Consider the following 16,709-nt stretch of genomic DNA (forward strand, 5'->3'; position numbering starts at 1 on the left):
TGCCCTATTCTGTCTTCTCAAGACTTTTTCCAATATTCTGACATTTCAAAACCACTATCAGTCGTAAAAACAATGTGAGAACGGAATCTAAGTCCTTAACTCAAAGACAGAGGTGTTAACCACTAACCTCTGAAATGCCAATTTATAAATTCAGTTGCCATCATATATCAGAGCTACAAAGAATAAATGGATCAAAAAACAAAGCCAAAGTTCTTTGACAAACTCACTGTATGCAGTCTGGAATAATAGCAGCTAAATAAATCCACTAATTTCTTTCTTACATGGGATGAATTCAATATGTAGTCCTTTGAATTCCCAGTTACATGATATTTTTCTGCTATTTATGTATTGGCATCCCAAAGAAAAACTGAATTTTTCAAAGTACATTAGCACTGAAGACATTCACTATTAATACAATACCCACCACCTCTATTAGTCACTAATATACAATACATTTAATATGAATTATAACATTTACACAGGCTAAAAATAGCTAGTGATAAAAATAATTGGTTTTATTAAATAATCATTGCAAGAAGAAAGCACACTGAAATTGGAAAGTACGTTTTCTTCCTGCGTTTTTAGGATTTTTATATTCTTTCAAGGTTAAAAAGGTCAAAACCACTATAAGCAAGCAATAAAAATTTAGAAGAGGTTGAAGGTTACACACTGGTTAGTGGTGAAGGTTCTTCCACTAATATCACTGGTTAACAGTACTGTTATAACCGCAATGTGGAATGCATGGTGCTGCATTTAAAGGAAGTGGTAAGGGTGGGGCAAAAGCAGTAGGTCCCACGATCAAAGCACTAGAGCATTGAATTTTACTTATAACCCAATCACTGACACCCACACAGCAACTTCCTGTACTTTAAAAAAAAAAAAAAAAAGAAAAAGAAAAAAGAGAAAAAAATCTGTTTCTCTCTTTTTGTAATCAACAACTTTTACCTAGAAACTAGCTAGAGGTGAACTCTGACTGATTTCAATCTGCAGCTCACGGCAGAAAACATAATTGTTAATCTGTGAGAACCTACAAAAATAATTTTAACTGACAGGTTTCAGTGTATCAGCTCTTTCAGACTTTTTTATTCTTAACTACACAAAAGTCCTACAAAACCCAAGAACTAGTGTAAGAAATATAAAGCGACCAGAAGTTCAGTAGTGCTAAACACTACAGGTTGACTCTATGACAGAAAATAAAATGTACTTATAAATCTAAAAAACTCAGCTATGTTGCAGGACAGCTTGAGAAAATAATTTGTACTGGAATTTAGATCCTTGTCACAGGACAACTTTGCTTAAGTATGTCAATATACACTACTATTATTTTTGTTAATGTAAGTAATTAATATTGTCTTGTTTTCCGTTTATCCCAGTCCATTATGCAAAGCACAGGCCTGTTAACATCTGGATAATTTTTTGCTGCTTTTTGAGCATTATTCAAGATACAGCATCAATAAATCTAGAAAACCTTCCACTTCTCTCCAAAGAAACCTTCAAGTTCTCCAGTACCACCTGGTGAACATCAAACTACTTCAGCCAAGTCCCAGGGGAGCTGGACGAAACCTAATGTCCATTAGAAACTTCATGGAATATGAACGTATTCCTGAAGAGAAAGAACATGCACATACTCCCTTGGGGATTTTTATTAGAACAGTCTAGTCAGAAAAGCTAAGGAGCTTTTTCTTAGCTCATCTTCCTCAACCTAAAAAGAGAATCTTAAACCAGGTAAGGGACAGAGATACTAATTTTTCAAATCTTTGCATGTAACAGATATGTTGGAGCTTTGATGCACACTGGTATCCAGGCTTGCTGCTTCTGAAACACCTTCTCCTTGTCATTCTCTATTTTTATTCACTGATTTATTAGCCTTCCTTCAGTTCTCTTTAAAGATTCTGCACTTTACCTTTAAACAGTTATAGTGAAAAAACACAACAGAGCATTTAATCAGAAAAACAAACATACGAAATTTCTCTTAGACCAAGCAAGGATCAGTTTAAGACTGTGTAACATCTAAAAGATCTTGAAAGACTTTGGTTCAAAAAGCAGTGAGAAAAAAGGAAAATGATTTATGAAGAAGAGAACAAGTGTAAGCCTGAGATTCAGCCTAAAATACAACTTTAAGGAAATAATCTCATGATTGTCATCCCCTCTCTTAACCTTAGTTTTTGAGAAGGGAAAGATACAGATCTCAAGGGTGTCTAATCCATGCCACACAGTAAGTGTTTGCCTCCCCTTGCCAGATAGTAACAACCACAGACATTTGTGAACTGAAGTATCTGCTAATATAGCCAGCAGATCATAGCTGCTTCTCAATGTCCAAGCTTTGAAAAAAAACAAACACCAACGAAAACCAACCAAACAAACCAAAACAACCAACCAACCAAATGAAAACAACCAACCAATCTTCACTTTACAAGCAGCCAGCAAACAGGTCAGGATTTATACAGCCAGTGACTACCCACTTGCAATCCTGCTACTGAGAAAGCTGGCAGTAGCAGAAAAGTTCCCTTAAGCATGGTATGAAGACTGTCTCCAGAGCCTTTATATGAGAGCAGCTAATCTGAACTACGTATTCCTTTCACAGGTTTTTCCAGGTACATCTGAAGGCCTTTTGATCTGACGTTCACCAACTGGCAGACAGAGGCTCTGTCTGAAGTGTTTCCCTGGCCCTGTGTTCAGTTCCAAAGGTTTACTCGGCCTTTGTCTTCGTGAAGAAACGAGACCCGATGCACAACTCCTCATTCATCTGGACAAAACACAGACACATGGGCAAGAAGGGAACTGTGGCACATTTTGGCCGTACCCTGATCATCCAAGACACCCTGCGATACCTCGATGGATCGATCAGATAATGCTTGCATGTCACATAACTCCTAAAAAACTTTGCATATAGAAAAGCACTGAATCAGGAACAGTACTTGGTGGATTTTGCCAGTTTCCCCTATCAACAACTACTTGGGAAATCAGACAGCTTTCAACGCTCTGCAAAAATATTTATTAGTATTTTCTACTTGATTGTAGAGTGTTGAGGACAAGTAAAGCTTTATATTAGATCTTCATTGCACCTGCCTATCAAAATGCAAGCAAACCATACAAGTGCTTTTCAATATTAGAAATCCCCCCCAACAGAAAGAACAGTTTTACTGAAAAGAGTAAACTGGGAACAGAAAGGCAAACTACAAATTTGTCTGGTAATAACTAGCATTTATTCATCCTTCAGCAAGATCTTTATCACCTACTTGTTTTTTAATTAAACAGACCAATGAGAAAGGTAAGAAACAACGGAAGTTTCTTGTCTGTTGTTTGTTTTCTGAGCAGCGTTCCCATTTCTAACACACATTTGTACGCCTGTATCTCTTGCTAGAATCGCAGTATATTACTATATAATTTCTCATGCTTTAAGTAACCACTGAAGATTGCCTTAGTTGTGGAAGGAAGGGAGGAGTATAACTGCATAAGCACATGAGGCTCATTTGCTTTAAAAAAAACCCTGCTTTGTTTCCTCCTTAGTCTATTTTATCATAACAACATTTGCTTTTGGTAGAGCAGCGGAACCTTACAAATATTGTGTCTCTCAAGAAGAGGGGAAGGTACACATTTAAACAAATTTTTTAAAAGACTGATTAAAGGCTGAGTGCACATGACTAAATTCAAAACAAATTATTAAAGCTAAATGTTCTCCAAAATTCCTCAATATGTACAGAAGAGGGAATGAAGAGACATAAATCCAAAAAAACCCCATGCAGGTGAGTCAATCCTATGGCATGTATTTCTCATCTCTGCTGTTACTGTTACACTGTATTTGCTAGGAATAATCATGTTTCAAACAAGAAATAGAAAGAAACCACATGAAAGAGATAATATAGGTAATTTAGTATTTGTTTGACTCATTCAACTTTATATAGGCCCTTTAAACACTAAATTATTTTATGTAGACATTTCTTAAAAAGAAAAGGATGGCCACTTACATACTTCCCTTGAAAACCAAACAAAGAAAGAAAAATAACATCATTCACAATGGCAAATAAGATTACTTTCAGCTTTTATATTTCTGCTTTTATTTATTTGTGTCCTATTAGTTGGTATTTGTCAACATTATATATTATGGGTTTTTGTAATTACTAAAGGCTCTCTCATACCTCAATAGTAGAAAATATTTACACAAGGCAAGCATGGAACAGACCGCTTCAAGAACTTTTCCACAATCCTAGAGCTTTTCATCTGTAGAGTGGATGAAAAGCTGAACATGAGCTGACAATGTGCGCTCGCAGCCCAGAATGCCAACCGTATCCTGGGCTGCATCAAAAGAAGCGTGGCCAGCAGGTCGAGGGAGGTGATTCTCCCCCTCTACTCCACTCTGGTGAGACTCCACCTTGGAGTACTGTGTCCAGCTCCGGAGCCCTCAGCACAGGAAAGACATGGAGCTGTTGGAGAGGGTCCACAGGAGGCCACAAAAATGATCAGAGGGATGGAGCACCTCTCCTATGAGGACAGGCTGAGAGAGTTGGGGTTATTCAGCCTGGAGAAGAGAAGGGAAGAGAAGGCTCTGGGAAGAACTTCTAGCAGCCTTCCAGTACTTAAAGGGAGCTTATAAGAAAGATGGGGACGAACTTTTTAGCAGGGCCTTTAGCGACAGGACAAGGGGTAATGGTTTTAAACTAAAAGAGGGGAGATTTAGACTAGATATAAGGAAGAAATTTTTTACAATGAGGGTGGTGAAATATTGGCCCAGGTTGCCCAGAGAGGTGGTGGATGCCCCATCCCTGGAAACATTCAAGGTCAGGCTGGACGGGGCTCTGAGCATCCTGCTCTGGTTGAAGATGGCCCTGCTCATGGCAGGGGGGTTGGACTAGATGATCTTTAAAGGTCCCTTCCGACCCAAACCATTCTATGATTCTATGATTTCCTGACAAATTTTCATCAATACTCACCTACACAGAACCTCATAATTTGATTTCAGGGTTTTAGCATGCATCATCATCTCTTGAGCAATAAAAATCATAGTAACAAGAACAAACTAATGCTGCTGCAATGGCCTGCCTATAAGTCTACTGTATTAAATAATATTTTCCAAACCTTGGATCAATCTATGGGATAGTTAATGACATCTTCAGGATAACCCGGCAAAGATACAGCCATACTTCAGACTACCTTGCAGACATTCGGCAACACAGGAGCCAGAGAGAGTACTTTGGCTTTTGGTAGATCCTATTGCCCCTGTTGGATTTTTCTTCTAAGATTTATCTAGTTCTTTTTTAAGCGCACTTCAACTTTTTTGAATTCACCATATTCTCTGGCAAAAAAAAATTCCTAAATTTAGAGTACTGTATAAAAACAAACCTCTTTGTTTATTCTGAAGGTGCCATTTACTAATCTAATTCGTTGCTTACTTGGAAAAGACAGAATTTTTTCCCCCCATTTTCCCCTGCCACAAGTGATTTTACAGATCTGTCATACCACTCCCTAATCATCTGTTTTCCAGTCTGAAGAGTTCCAGTCTGGTTTACCGACAATTTCTGCCAATTTACTGATAAATCTCATACCTTCCTCCATGGTTGAAATATAAGATAATGAGATAGAAGGCTGTCAACTTGTCCTTATGTCCAATAATACACAGAAAACTGGGGGAACTGGCTATTAAAAAAAGAAAACCTCCTTACCACTGGGCGGCTTGGGTCGTGGAGGGACATTTTTCTTCGGTGGTAACGCTGGTGTGTCTGATTTGCTTTTGAAAGGGTCATCTGAGAATCCCATCCCTCCAAAGGAGGAGGCAAAGGGGTCTGAAGCTACTGACTACATGAGAAAAAAGAAAAGAAAAAGAATGTAAGCACATTGTTAAAGATCTGTTGTTTCATGAAAGCTACAAGTAAATGCAAGCAAAAGCATTGACTTCAAAAAACGAGGACAGATTTACAGAATTATGTCAGTGGTGTAAGATGCTAACACCCACTGACAGAGGTGCTAAGATTTCATTAACATTCAAAAGTACTTATGCTTTTAATCACTTAAGTACTTCTAGAACTTTTAGTCCTAGCAAAAAGCTGATGAGGAAAATAAAAGGAAGTAAAACTCTACTTTTTACTATTAGGCAATGAAAGGTCATACTACAGTCTGGCCTTCACTCTGATAAATAGAACCATGATAGAAACTGGAAAAACATGGTAGATTTCAGAATGGATAGCTTTTTCCAAGCTTTTCTTAAGTTCCACACAGCTATTTGCCTTTTTTGTAAAAGCTCAGCAAAAATTCCAAAACCATATTTTTTAATGTTTCCTCTATTCAGCTGGCTCTTGTGAAGGTCTCTCCTATTGATTAAAAAAGGCACAAAAAAATTATGCCATGCAGGGAAATTTACCATCCTGAAATGAAGAATGAGGAATTCTGTAAGCAAAGCTAAAGCTCGCAGTCAGATCCTTCGCTAAAACTTCTAACTCAAGCCAAACCCATCAATATTTGTAAAGACTGTTGCCACCTAGTGGAGAGCTAAACCCCCCACAAAAACCACTAAGAAAAGTTAGAAAAAAAAATACAAGACGTTTAATTAGTCAAAGTGATATGATTATCTGTTTTCTAGTAAACATTTACTCTGCAATGTTCAAGTCTTATTGTGGAACTAAGTGTAAAAAGTTGGGCAACTGGCGTTAACCGTAAATTCCAAACTCCATCTCAGAAAACTAACAGCAGGCTGTGACTGACCCAGATGAGGAGGTAAGGACCTAGTTCTATTTGAAATACCCTATATACTCAGTTTATACCAAGAAACCAAGGAAACAGCAATTCTGTTAGGAGCTATGAAATGTCAGTACACCATGTTTTCCACATTCCTCTGGTTCCCTGTATTCATGGAGAAGTTTAAGAACACATCAGGATACTATGGGAGATGAAGTATCCAAGAAGCAGACTTCAGGACTTGGAGGAAGGTTGGATGCTGAAATATATTAATATCTGGAACAACTATCTTTTCTTACAAGTAAGAACTAGAAGTTATTTCTTTTGCTCCTCTGGTATTTGAAAATGTTTGTGAAAAGTTGATCTATCCCTGCTGAATCTACCGGTCTTGGTAAGACTTTGCTATATCTGAGATGGATGGAAAATGCTTTGCTAAGTAACTGGTGACGTTAATCGGAAAAAAATTAACAAAAGTGGGTCGTCAGCTGAAAAGTTACAATCATCTCACACCCTTAAAAAAAAGTATCTGTACATAAATTTTTAAAAGGACAGTTGCTTTCCTTGTAACCTTTACCTTTGACATCTGACTGAAGTCTGCAAATCCCTCACCGCTACTGAAAGCCCCACTTCCAAACGGATCCAGCGTTCCAAATGGATCTGAAACAGATGCGGGGAAAAAAAGTTATTTAAAATAATACTTAAGAATTGTGAAGAATGCTTGGTGCCAATGAAGTACAAAACTAGGCAGGTGATTAAAAAACACTTGCATATTGACCTGGCATGAGATGTTAAAAGAGAATTCCATAAAACAATAGGTTTTCTACCAGTTGTTTGGAGGGGGGAAAAAAAAAAAAAAAGAAAAGAAAAAAAGTGAAGTATATAGTGTATGCAAAGACTTAATCTTCATAATCCATAACAGGACCACAATGATATTTGCCAACAGTTCACAAGACACTTTATTCTCAACTTTTACATTTGATTCTTCTTTCATAAAGAGATACCTCCATATTCATCTTCATGAGAAAATTTTTTCTTCTTACCTGGACCTTTTGAAGAGATACTGGAAGACGTAAAAGGATCACTGCTTTCAAAAGGGTCAGGCTAAATAAGAACAGATATACATAATTATTGTTCTGCTGTACTGCGCACTTGTCTTTTTATGTGTATCAAAGTCTCTAGCCTCAAGACAAATTATTTCCAATTTCAGACCACTCTGTTCAGTGGACACATAGTAGGATAAAATCGACTGATTATATGAAATTTGCATTATTAGTGCATTTGGCTATTGATAGCATTGAGCAAAACACCAAGTACCTCAAGCGAAACACATTCAAGTGAAAAGTGTATCACACTGAAATACAAGCAACATTAGTTACCAGGGCAAAATAAGAAATTACACCCAGAAGTGCTCAGTCTTTAAGCAACAGAGACTGAATATTCAGGTCAGGCATTTACATTATTATTAATTCAGAGTCTGTATATCGCTTCTTTTTAAATAGATGGTGTCTGCAGTTGCTCTTCAGTTTGAAAAGTCTGTTGTTATCGAAGTACAAACCTACGTTGCACGAAACTAACCTCCCAGTGACCGATACTGGAATACTGTTCTAACACTTGGGTGGCAATAGTCAATGAATGCCAGAAAGGTGAGAGAAAGGATTAATTAAAAAACAAAACAAAAAATCCATATCCTCCCCCCCCCAAACCAACCACACACATACATGTAAGGACAGCTTAAGAACTGTGACTATACATTTGACAAACGTGTTCTGTGCAGTCCTTCCACTGTGTTGGCTCTATTGTCTGTTGGTGGCTCAGTAATCCTTTAGCCAGATCAGTTCCTCGATCCGATTCACTATGTGACTGCACAAATAGAAACATCGATGGAATGGAGGTAATGGTGTGAATGAGTGGGTGCTGGTGGGTTGAAATTCCCAACAGAGAAAAAAAAAAAAATCCACCTAACTGCATCTTCATGGTGAACATACATCATTATCATGGAACTGGAAAGAACAAACTGCTGATTGCCTTAACAATCCATACTTAATTCTAAGAATAAAATTAATCATATTTCAACAGTTAGGAGAAAAGTATTTGGTGATATTTCATTCCTTTTAGCTTTCAGACAATAAGCTTGTCAATAGTAAAGAAATCTATTATGCGTAGATTTAAGAATTACTGACCTTTGAGGGTAAAGCTGGGGGTTTTGTGAATGGATCTGAGGTAAATGGGTCACTCTTCACCTGTTTCTTGAAGAAATCCTCAGGGGCAGAACTACGAAATGGGTCACTTTCTTTAAATGGATCCCCTCCAAATGGATCTAGAAGGAGTATTAAAAGGTAAATAGAATGTAGCACCTAGAGTGTCCATAATGAACCACTCTATATTTGACCTCATACTCACTGATGTAATTTTTCTTATAAAAATACGCAATGATTTGGTAAACCTGATAAAATTCCAGATACCTCTCTAAACAGGGTATTTACTATGTTTGAACAAGTACATGTTTATATTAAGGTTATGGACTTAATAAAGAGTTACAAGCATGTTATTCATATATTGATCCTGAATGCACACCCTGTCAAGTTTCTACGTTCCCACATGCAAACCAAAAATCTGAAGCCAGGGAAACCTTGGAAATCTTTGTGTTTAGCTACAAATTATTTATATCACATCTGTCCTGTCATCAAAAGGGCTATTACCTGCTGGAGCAGGTGGTTGTTCTGCAAAAGGATCATGCTGGAATGGGTCACCTATGCAGAATAGAAAAATCATTTGTTTTACCAACTATTTAGCAAGATGATAAAAGTTTGTGAAAATATCATTTACTCAACAATTGGTTTTCAAGGTCTCAGGTAAGCCATTGGTCACTTACTGCCTTTGAAAGGGTCTGCTCCCTTAAATGGATCAGATTTGAAAGGATCTTCTGACTGGAATGGGTCTGTATGCAATTCTTGTGTATTATTGGTAAACATCAAGGCTTTATTCTTAAATGGATCATCCTAAAAATTAAGAGGAGAAACATTACAGCAACTTACCATGATTAAAATGCTCAGTAACCCATTCAGCAGAAATTCTATGGTATTGCCTGTTTAATGATCTTAAAAATTACTTCCTAAAGAACTTTCTGAATAAGTGGCTTCTAAGCAGAAGTAATTAAACAGTAGAAAGAAATATGTAGCCCGAGGCTACACAGAACATCAAAAGATAACAATACATATAACAATCAAAGGTTAAACTGTTTCTCATAATATATTCATGTTTCTCATTAATATACTAAATTCTCAAATACGTAAATAACAAAAACAAACCGAAGCCCCAGCCATCACACTGGCAAGAAATTCTCATCTCCCAGTTATTTTACACCTCAGCTTCAGGCAAGACAGTTATTTAAAAGGAACAGATACACAAATCATTTGTGGACTACAAATACAAGAAATTACTACTGAGTAGTCACACTCAAGATTGCTTCTTGTTAACTCATTCTTGAGCTTAAAGCTCCAAGTACTGATTTCACACTACAAAGCACTACACGGCAGGAAGAGCGTCACCCCAACATTTTGACGATAGAGAGGTTTGTCAGCAGAGGCCAACGTATAGCTTTGTCACCTTACAAAAAAGTCCTGCATGAACAAGTAGCAAACTAAAGTTATGAAACCTCTTCATCGCATTTGTCCGCATCTCATACCCCTGTCTTTTGTCTGTTTTGGGTCTCTTTGATGAAACCAGTCCTTGCCACGGTAGCCATATGTGCATACAGCACCTGTACAACAGAGCTCCATTGACAATCAAAGCCCTTCAACGCTAACGTAAGAAATATCTAATAACAACTACCCACTTACACTGCCTCCAACACTAGAAAGGTACGGGATTTCTTTCATCCCTTTACAAGGTGCAAATGAAGAAGTCTAATTAATACTTCTCAGAACAGCAGGGAGGGAGGTGGGGAGAGGAGGCAAGAGGAAGGAAGAATTAAGAAACAGGAAAGGGGCACAATGGTTTAAAAGATTTACTATGAACATATACCGGAGTTTTCTTCCAGTAAGTGATTCTTAGGTTTTTCAAGTAAGAGAAACATCTGGAAGTTTCCACTGGAAATTAAACATAATGTTTACGCAAGCCATGCAAGTACAGAAACCAAGCACTAAAGTGTTTTAAGACCATGTCTCTCAATGTATAGTTGTTTTTAATCTATGCTTTTCTTCTTTTGAGCATTTTGTTTTTACAGAGAGTGTAAAGCAGGACATAAAGGCAGCATGCCTGCTGAATATTTATTAATACACTGTACACGATATAGATTTAACTTCATACTAAGCCCATAGTGAATACTGTGCTTACAACGATTCTGGAAAATATGTTTCCCTAATGAGGAAGCACCAAGTAGATGCGCAAGTAGAATCAAGCAAGTATGCAATTTTTATATTTAAAGCGAAGAAATAAGCTTAAAAAATGAAAAATCTTGTGATTTAGAGTATTCTTAAATATCCAAATCAACAATAGATACCCAAAAGAAATTGCCTGGAAAAACCTTTAAGAACCTGAAGGATCTTATGAACTGGGAAAAATACTGATTGAAAGAAAACATAATAAATGAGATGAATGATGCTGGAATTGTTTAAGCAGAAGAGAACTATCTATGTATTTTGGGAAGGGAACATGTTTTTTACTGAAATATGTAATAAACATAGCTCACTGCAAAGGAGAAATTTGTACAGCTTCTTTTGGAAATAAGAAAGAAATACATGATTAAAGGGAAGTTTACAGCAAGAGAAGGTGTCAACTTGGTAAACTGGAGAACTTGCAAGAAAAAACCAAAACACTTGAATTGGAAATAAAGTCCCACCTACTTCCTGAGACTAAAGATGTGACGGGTTACAAATCAAGGGTTAACACGACCTTTTCTTTTTGTTTCCATAATTACAGTTTGCTCCATACTGTTACAGTTAGACAGGCACAAAATCTTAGTACAAGATCTAACTCAAAGCTTAAAAATCAGGTTTTCCAACAGCATTAAAATCTTTGCTCTGCCTCGCACTGGAGATTGCCACCTTTCAGAGAACACAGCATTTGCTAATGTACCAAAAGCCAACTAAACAAACATCTTAACTCTTTCAGATTAAGTGCAAGTAACAAACCTAATTATTGTAAAATACACTAAACAACAGTAATTTTTTTTTTACCATAGCTCCATAATTGCTTCTTTCCGTCTGCCCAAGGCCTTCACTTATGTCTGCTAAATTCGTCAGACTACCACCGTGAATCCCATTGAGAGTTTCATTATATTCTTCTATACTCTTATTGACTTCTTGATGACTCTCTTGAAGTTGAGAAAGTTTACTTCTTGCCTAAGCAGCGGAAAATGCTTCAGTATGTTACACATTCAATAACACAGTCATTCTCGCATTCTTGTTAAACATGGTTGCCAGACAGTTGCATTTCCCCCCCCAACCAGAGCTGAACTTTTCCTGACTCAAACTGGGAATTAACCTACTAAGCACCAGTGAAAAATGCTTATTTCATGAACCAGTATTTTTTTACTCGTCGGAAAAATAACCTTGCTAGGTGATGTTCAACTCTTAGCCTTCCAAGAAGCAAAAAAGAAGTTGTATAAACTACAGTGAATACCTGGTTTATTTCTTCCTGTGTTGATTTTAAAGATTTGATTATTGTTTCAAGCTGCACTTTTCCAGCCTGGATACTCTGCTCTAGCTGAGTTTCTTCTTGCTGGAGGCGATTCAGCTCTGCTTTTGCTCTATTAAGGTCATCTTCCTGTAATTTTAAATCTGATTCCTGAGATTGAATCTGCATTTTTAGTGATGAAATCTGAAACAAAATGTTATAAAAATCAGAGTGAAATTTGAAATAAATGTGACTTAATACATTATGAATTTATAATAAATAATAGAAAGTTGTAAAGCAACCTATCAACTGCCAAGGAAGATAATAAGAACGTAATACGAAGAACTGCATGCTTCTTATTATGTTACACAAAATCCTTGATAAAAGCACACAGGACATTCAATAAAACCAAGATGTATTAATATTTTAAATGACAGAAATACCACATGAATTATAAAGGTAATTAAAAGGTGTTTCTTAGATGGTTACCTTGTAGTTTTCAGAACTTGGCTCCTTTTCCATTCAAACATTTATCAGGTATTATAAAGTTGATTTTTAACTCTGATAAGAGTTAAAATCACACAGTTGCATATGACTCTCCTTGTACACTTTCTTAAATGACGTTATGCACTAAGTTTCTACATTAAGATAATAGCTACATTGGCAATTGTATCCCCCTGAAAGCCCACTTTTAACTTGGAATACTGACAAGGTTCACAGTGATCAAAATATGCACCACTGCCCACGGACTGTCTAATGGCTCAGGAATAACGCTTCTCAACAACCCTATTAGGTTGAATAAATGTTTCATATATTCACAGAACAATAACAATTTATGCAGAAAAGAACCCCTGGAGATCATCTGGTTCAACCCCCCATTTATGACCATTATGAAAGGCATTTAGGTTAGCAAAATCCTTTCTTGGACCTCTATATTTGTGTGGAAATTGCTATTTACGGTAGAAATGAATGAACAAAGCAAGCTTATTCATTAAATAAACAGAATTTCCTTCAACAAAAGACACAATACTCTTGAGCATGTCCAGAATTAACATACACTCACCACCTGTGTTTCTTCCTGGCATTTCTGCCTTACATCATTCAGCATATCTTTCAGTTTGGCTTTCTGCTGGTCCATTTCATCCAGGCGGTCTTGGGCATCTTGTTTCTGAGCCTCTAGCTCTTGCAAGTTACTTGTCTCCCTGTCTAAATCATTTTGCAGTTCCTGAGGAAAATTCCACAGTTTGTAACTTACATTTAGCTGTTGTCTTATAGGAATGATCAACCACAGACAAGCAGGCTAGCAACTCCAGAAGATTTTCATTTTTTCATGTCATATAGGCTATTCCCTGCACACGTACGTTTTGTTTCTGCAGGAACTTGTATGAGACATCAGGAAACAAATGAGTGCCCCCAAGACGGAAAGAGACTGTGACACAGAGCACATGTAATTGAGCTACCCTAATTATCAAAAACAATGGTCTTGAACAATGACTTCCTAAGTTACAGTGTTAGTCAAGCACTAATAAAAAAGACATTTCAAACTGTTCACGTATCATCTTCTATTTATATTAACCAGCATCAGAAGAAAACATTTCTGATGGAGAACAGGAAAATAAAGACCTTTTGTAAGTTAGAGGAAAATCCCATTAAAAGAGGAAAGACTTGCCCAGAAGCAACATAAGGAAAGATAGAAGAAAGAATGCTTAATTCCCCGTATATTATTTTAGATTAAAATGAAAACTAATAATGATAAACAGAGTTTTTACCTGAACTTCATTGGTTTTCTGTCTGATTGATTCTTCCTTTTCCCTAATGTCCTGCTCTAGCGAATATTTTTCTCTGAAAGATAAACAAGCACATGTATTCATGATTAGTTAAATAATACACCACACACATGCACGCACACAAAAATCAATTAAATATTATTCTGGAAACACCACACAGCCAAAAATGCCAGCCCATATTCTGATATATTCTTTAAAGAAGTAAAGGTGTATACATATCAATTATTCTTTGAAAAATACTATCTGTTCCATAATCTATCTTCTGAAGTCACCTGGGAGAATCCAGGCTGGCTTTACAGAATCGCCTAACTGTTGGGTATCAGTGGGAGATTGGCCACCAACTTCAGTGACAGGTAATGATAAACTGACTAAAAGGAAACAAAAGTAACGGACGCATCAGTACTATATACTTCATTGGTTCTCCTACTCCAAGATTTTGTTAATAGTCCACAACTATTACCTCTGCAGTTGTGCAATTTCTTGACTAATATCATCCAGTTCCTTCACGCCTGTAAATTCTCCTGATCCAACAGAACTTGAACTATCCTGTTAAGAATGAAATAGTCTATTAAAATGCCAAGTCCTGACAGAAGATCTTCCTTTACAAAGGCTGAGGACAAAGGCGGGGGACAATCCTCATTATATGCATTTGCAAAATTCTATGGGAGACATCAAATTACTATGCCACAATCACTGAGCATGCCACACAATTCCATCTGCGAGACAGGAGAATTTTCTCTATGCCCATTTAACAGATGGGATAGTCGAAATACACAGCAGTTAAAGGACATGCACAATGACAACAAATAAACTGCAGGCAATGGTAGAATTAAAAGTCAAAAACTAAAACCCCAGCTCCACTATAGTCAATAGCAAAGCTTCCAGGGAACTTAATGAAATCAGATTGTAATTTCAGGCTTCTTGAGCCCTGCCACAATTTAATGTCAATTTCTGCAATTATACCCAATTTCCTGCAGTGCAGGTCATTTCTACAGCCATTCAGGTGTAGATCAGGGAAGATGCAGAGGGTATCCCTTGCCTTTGAGGCAAGAAAATCGTCATTAGAAGTTCTTAAGAAAGGATCTCAGCATTTGGTGCAAACTTTGTCATTATTATAAAAAGGATTGCTAGTTCTTTGAAAAAAATCACTGCAACTGAGCAAAAACTGCAACACTGAACTCACTGCTAGTATGACAAATCAGGAGACCTACCATTTTAAAATAGCATTTTAAAAAGAAGAAAGTACAGTTTGCTTACTTTGCTCACTTTGAGATTGCTGTGATAACCACAGAAAGTTTGGCTTTATTCAACATAAAAAAACGCCAACAACTCAACCAACAAACCACAAACAGATAGCATAGTAAAATGTGACATTTTTTGCAGAAACAATAGGTGAATATCCAGCTTAAATAAGTTAATTTTAAGTCCTCATTTTTGGATGAGCATTTCTTTTGTTAATATGCCATTTAAGTAATCATAAATAACAACAACAATCCAGACTAATTCTTCAAGTTAGCAAACCAAAAGCTTCTGATATCACTTTTATATTTTCAGACTGGATACAGATTTGCTGAGAGACCTGTACTGTATGCTGTACAGGATCATAAGAAGATATTACCCAATTTGATTATGAAATAAGTTAAAATGAGCTGCTGCATTGTTTAGGATAACACAATTCATTGTTCCACATTAACTGAAAACTAATCTGTTATGTTCACGGTAACACACAGTTTATTTCATGTTATATTCAGCTAAAACCACAGTAGGTGAAAAAAAGTTCCAATGAACTGAAAATAATGGGAAGCTTAAAGCTCTCGCACCAAGGTATATTTATTGCCCACAGCTTCAGAGAACTAGTACACGAGTAACTTTAACGTGTCAACCCTGAGTTGCCTGTCAAAGAACTTCTTGACAGACCAATGCATCTCAAATTGCTGAAGAAAGCAGTATCACCAGGTCAACAGCCAATACTGGTAACGTCACCCTACCGTGACATTATCACCATGCCAAGAGCAAGTGTCACAGAACACAAGAGCAAAGAGACAGGAGAAGGTGTAGAAATAAAAACTTTTTAAAAGTTACAAGTAGCGTACATAAACAAATTTGCATTCTTTTGGACGTTACAATTACTCACACGACGCATTTCTGTTAGTGCTGAGATCTCAGTTCCTACAGGGGTCAAGTACCCTGACAGAGTCTATAGAAAAAGGATATAGGAAAAACCTTAAAAGGACCAGAGCAACAGCAACAACTAAAATATATTTAGAGGCTCAAAAGCCTTCTGGTTAGGGAAACTAAAAAAAGTAAAGGAAAACACATAATTTACAGAAAAGATGAATGTGTTGATATGAAAGAAGTATTTATTAATTTCAGAAATACACTAATATTAAGGAAAGGAACGAAGCAGGGTTCAGTAAAAGATTAGATGCTCCAGTAAAACGGTATTAACAGTGATGGATATAGGACTGCGGACTGTCATGCTACAAAGGATGAATCAGCCACCAATTCCCAGAAACTCAGAAGTCATCACTTTTCATTTAGCCATCAAAAAAATTTTACATTTTCATGGCAGGAATTTGGTACCGATCACAGTCAGGGACAGGCTACTAAACCAACTTTTAACAGTTGCTTTTAACA

General features: G+C 36.8%; 1 protein-coding gene across 8 annotated transcripts in view; it reads right to left on the reverse strand.

Annotated features, from left to right (window-relative positions):
- Window positions 1-16,709, reverse strand: part of EPS15L1 (epidermal growth factor receptor pathway substrate 15 like 1) — a 46,967-nt gene that overhangs the window by 17,341 nt on the left and 12,917 nt on the right. For 4 of the 8 annotated variants that reach the window (XM_072845129.1, XM_072845135.1, XM_072845134.1 and 1 more), the window contains 12 exons: window positions 16,207-16,269; window positions 14,533-14,618; window positions 14,055-14,127; window positions 13,349-13,510; window positions 12,292-12,489; window positions 11,847-12,011; window positions 9,542-9,668; window positions 9,369-9,419; window positions 8,850-8,986; window positions 7,710-7,770; window positions 7,244-7,326; window positions 5,661-5,793 (listed from right to left, as the gene is read on the reverse strand). In XM_072845129.1, coding sequence (XP_072701230.1) covers window positions 5,661-5,793; window positions 7,244-7,326; window positions 7,710-7,770; window positions 8,850-8,986; window positions 9,369-9,419; window positions 9,542-9,668; window positions 11,847-12,011; window positions 12,292-12,489; window positions 13,349-13,510; window positions 14,055-14,127; window positions 14,533-14,618; window positions 16,207-16,269 — 1,339 coding nt within the window. Of the gene's footprint in view, window positions 1-5,660; window positions 5,794-7,243; window positions 7,327-7,709; window positions 7,771-8,301; window positions 8,530-8,849; window positions 8,987-9,368; window positions 9,420-9,541; window positions 9,669-11,846; window positions 12,012-12,291; window positions 12,490-13,348; window positions 13,511-14,054; window positions 14,128-14,532; window positions 14,619-16,206; window positions 16,270-16,709 lie in introns of those variants that run through there. The other 4 variants (XM_072845131.1, XM_072845130.1, XM_072845132.1 and 1 more) reach the window with 4 other exon arrangements.

Source organism: Ciconia boyciana, chromosome 24 (genome assembly GCF_034638445.1).
Source record: "Ciconia boyciana chromosome 24, ASM3463844v1, whole genome shotgun sequence".
In the NCBI taxonomy this organism is placed as follows: Eukaryota; Metazoa; Chordata; class Aves; order Ciconiiformes; family Ciconiidae; genus Ciconia; species Ciconia boyciana.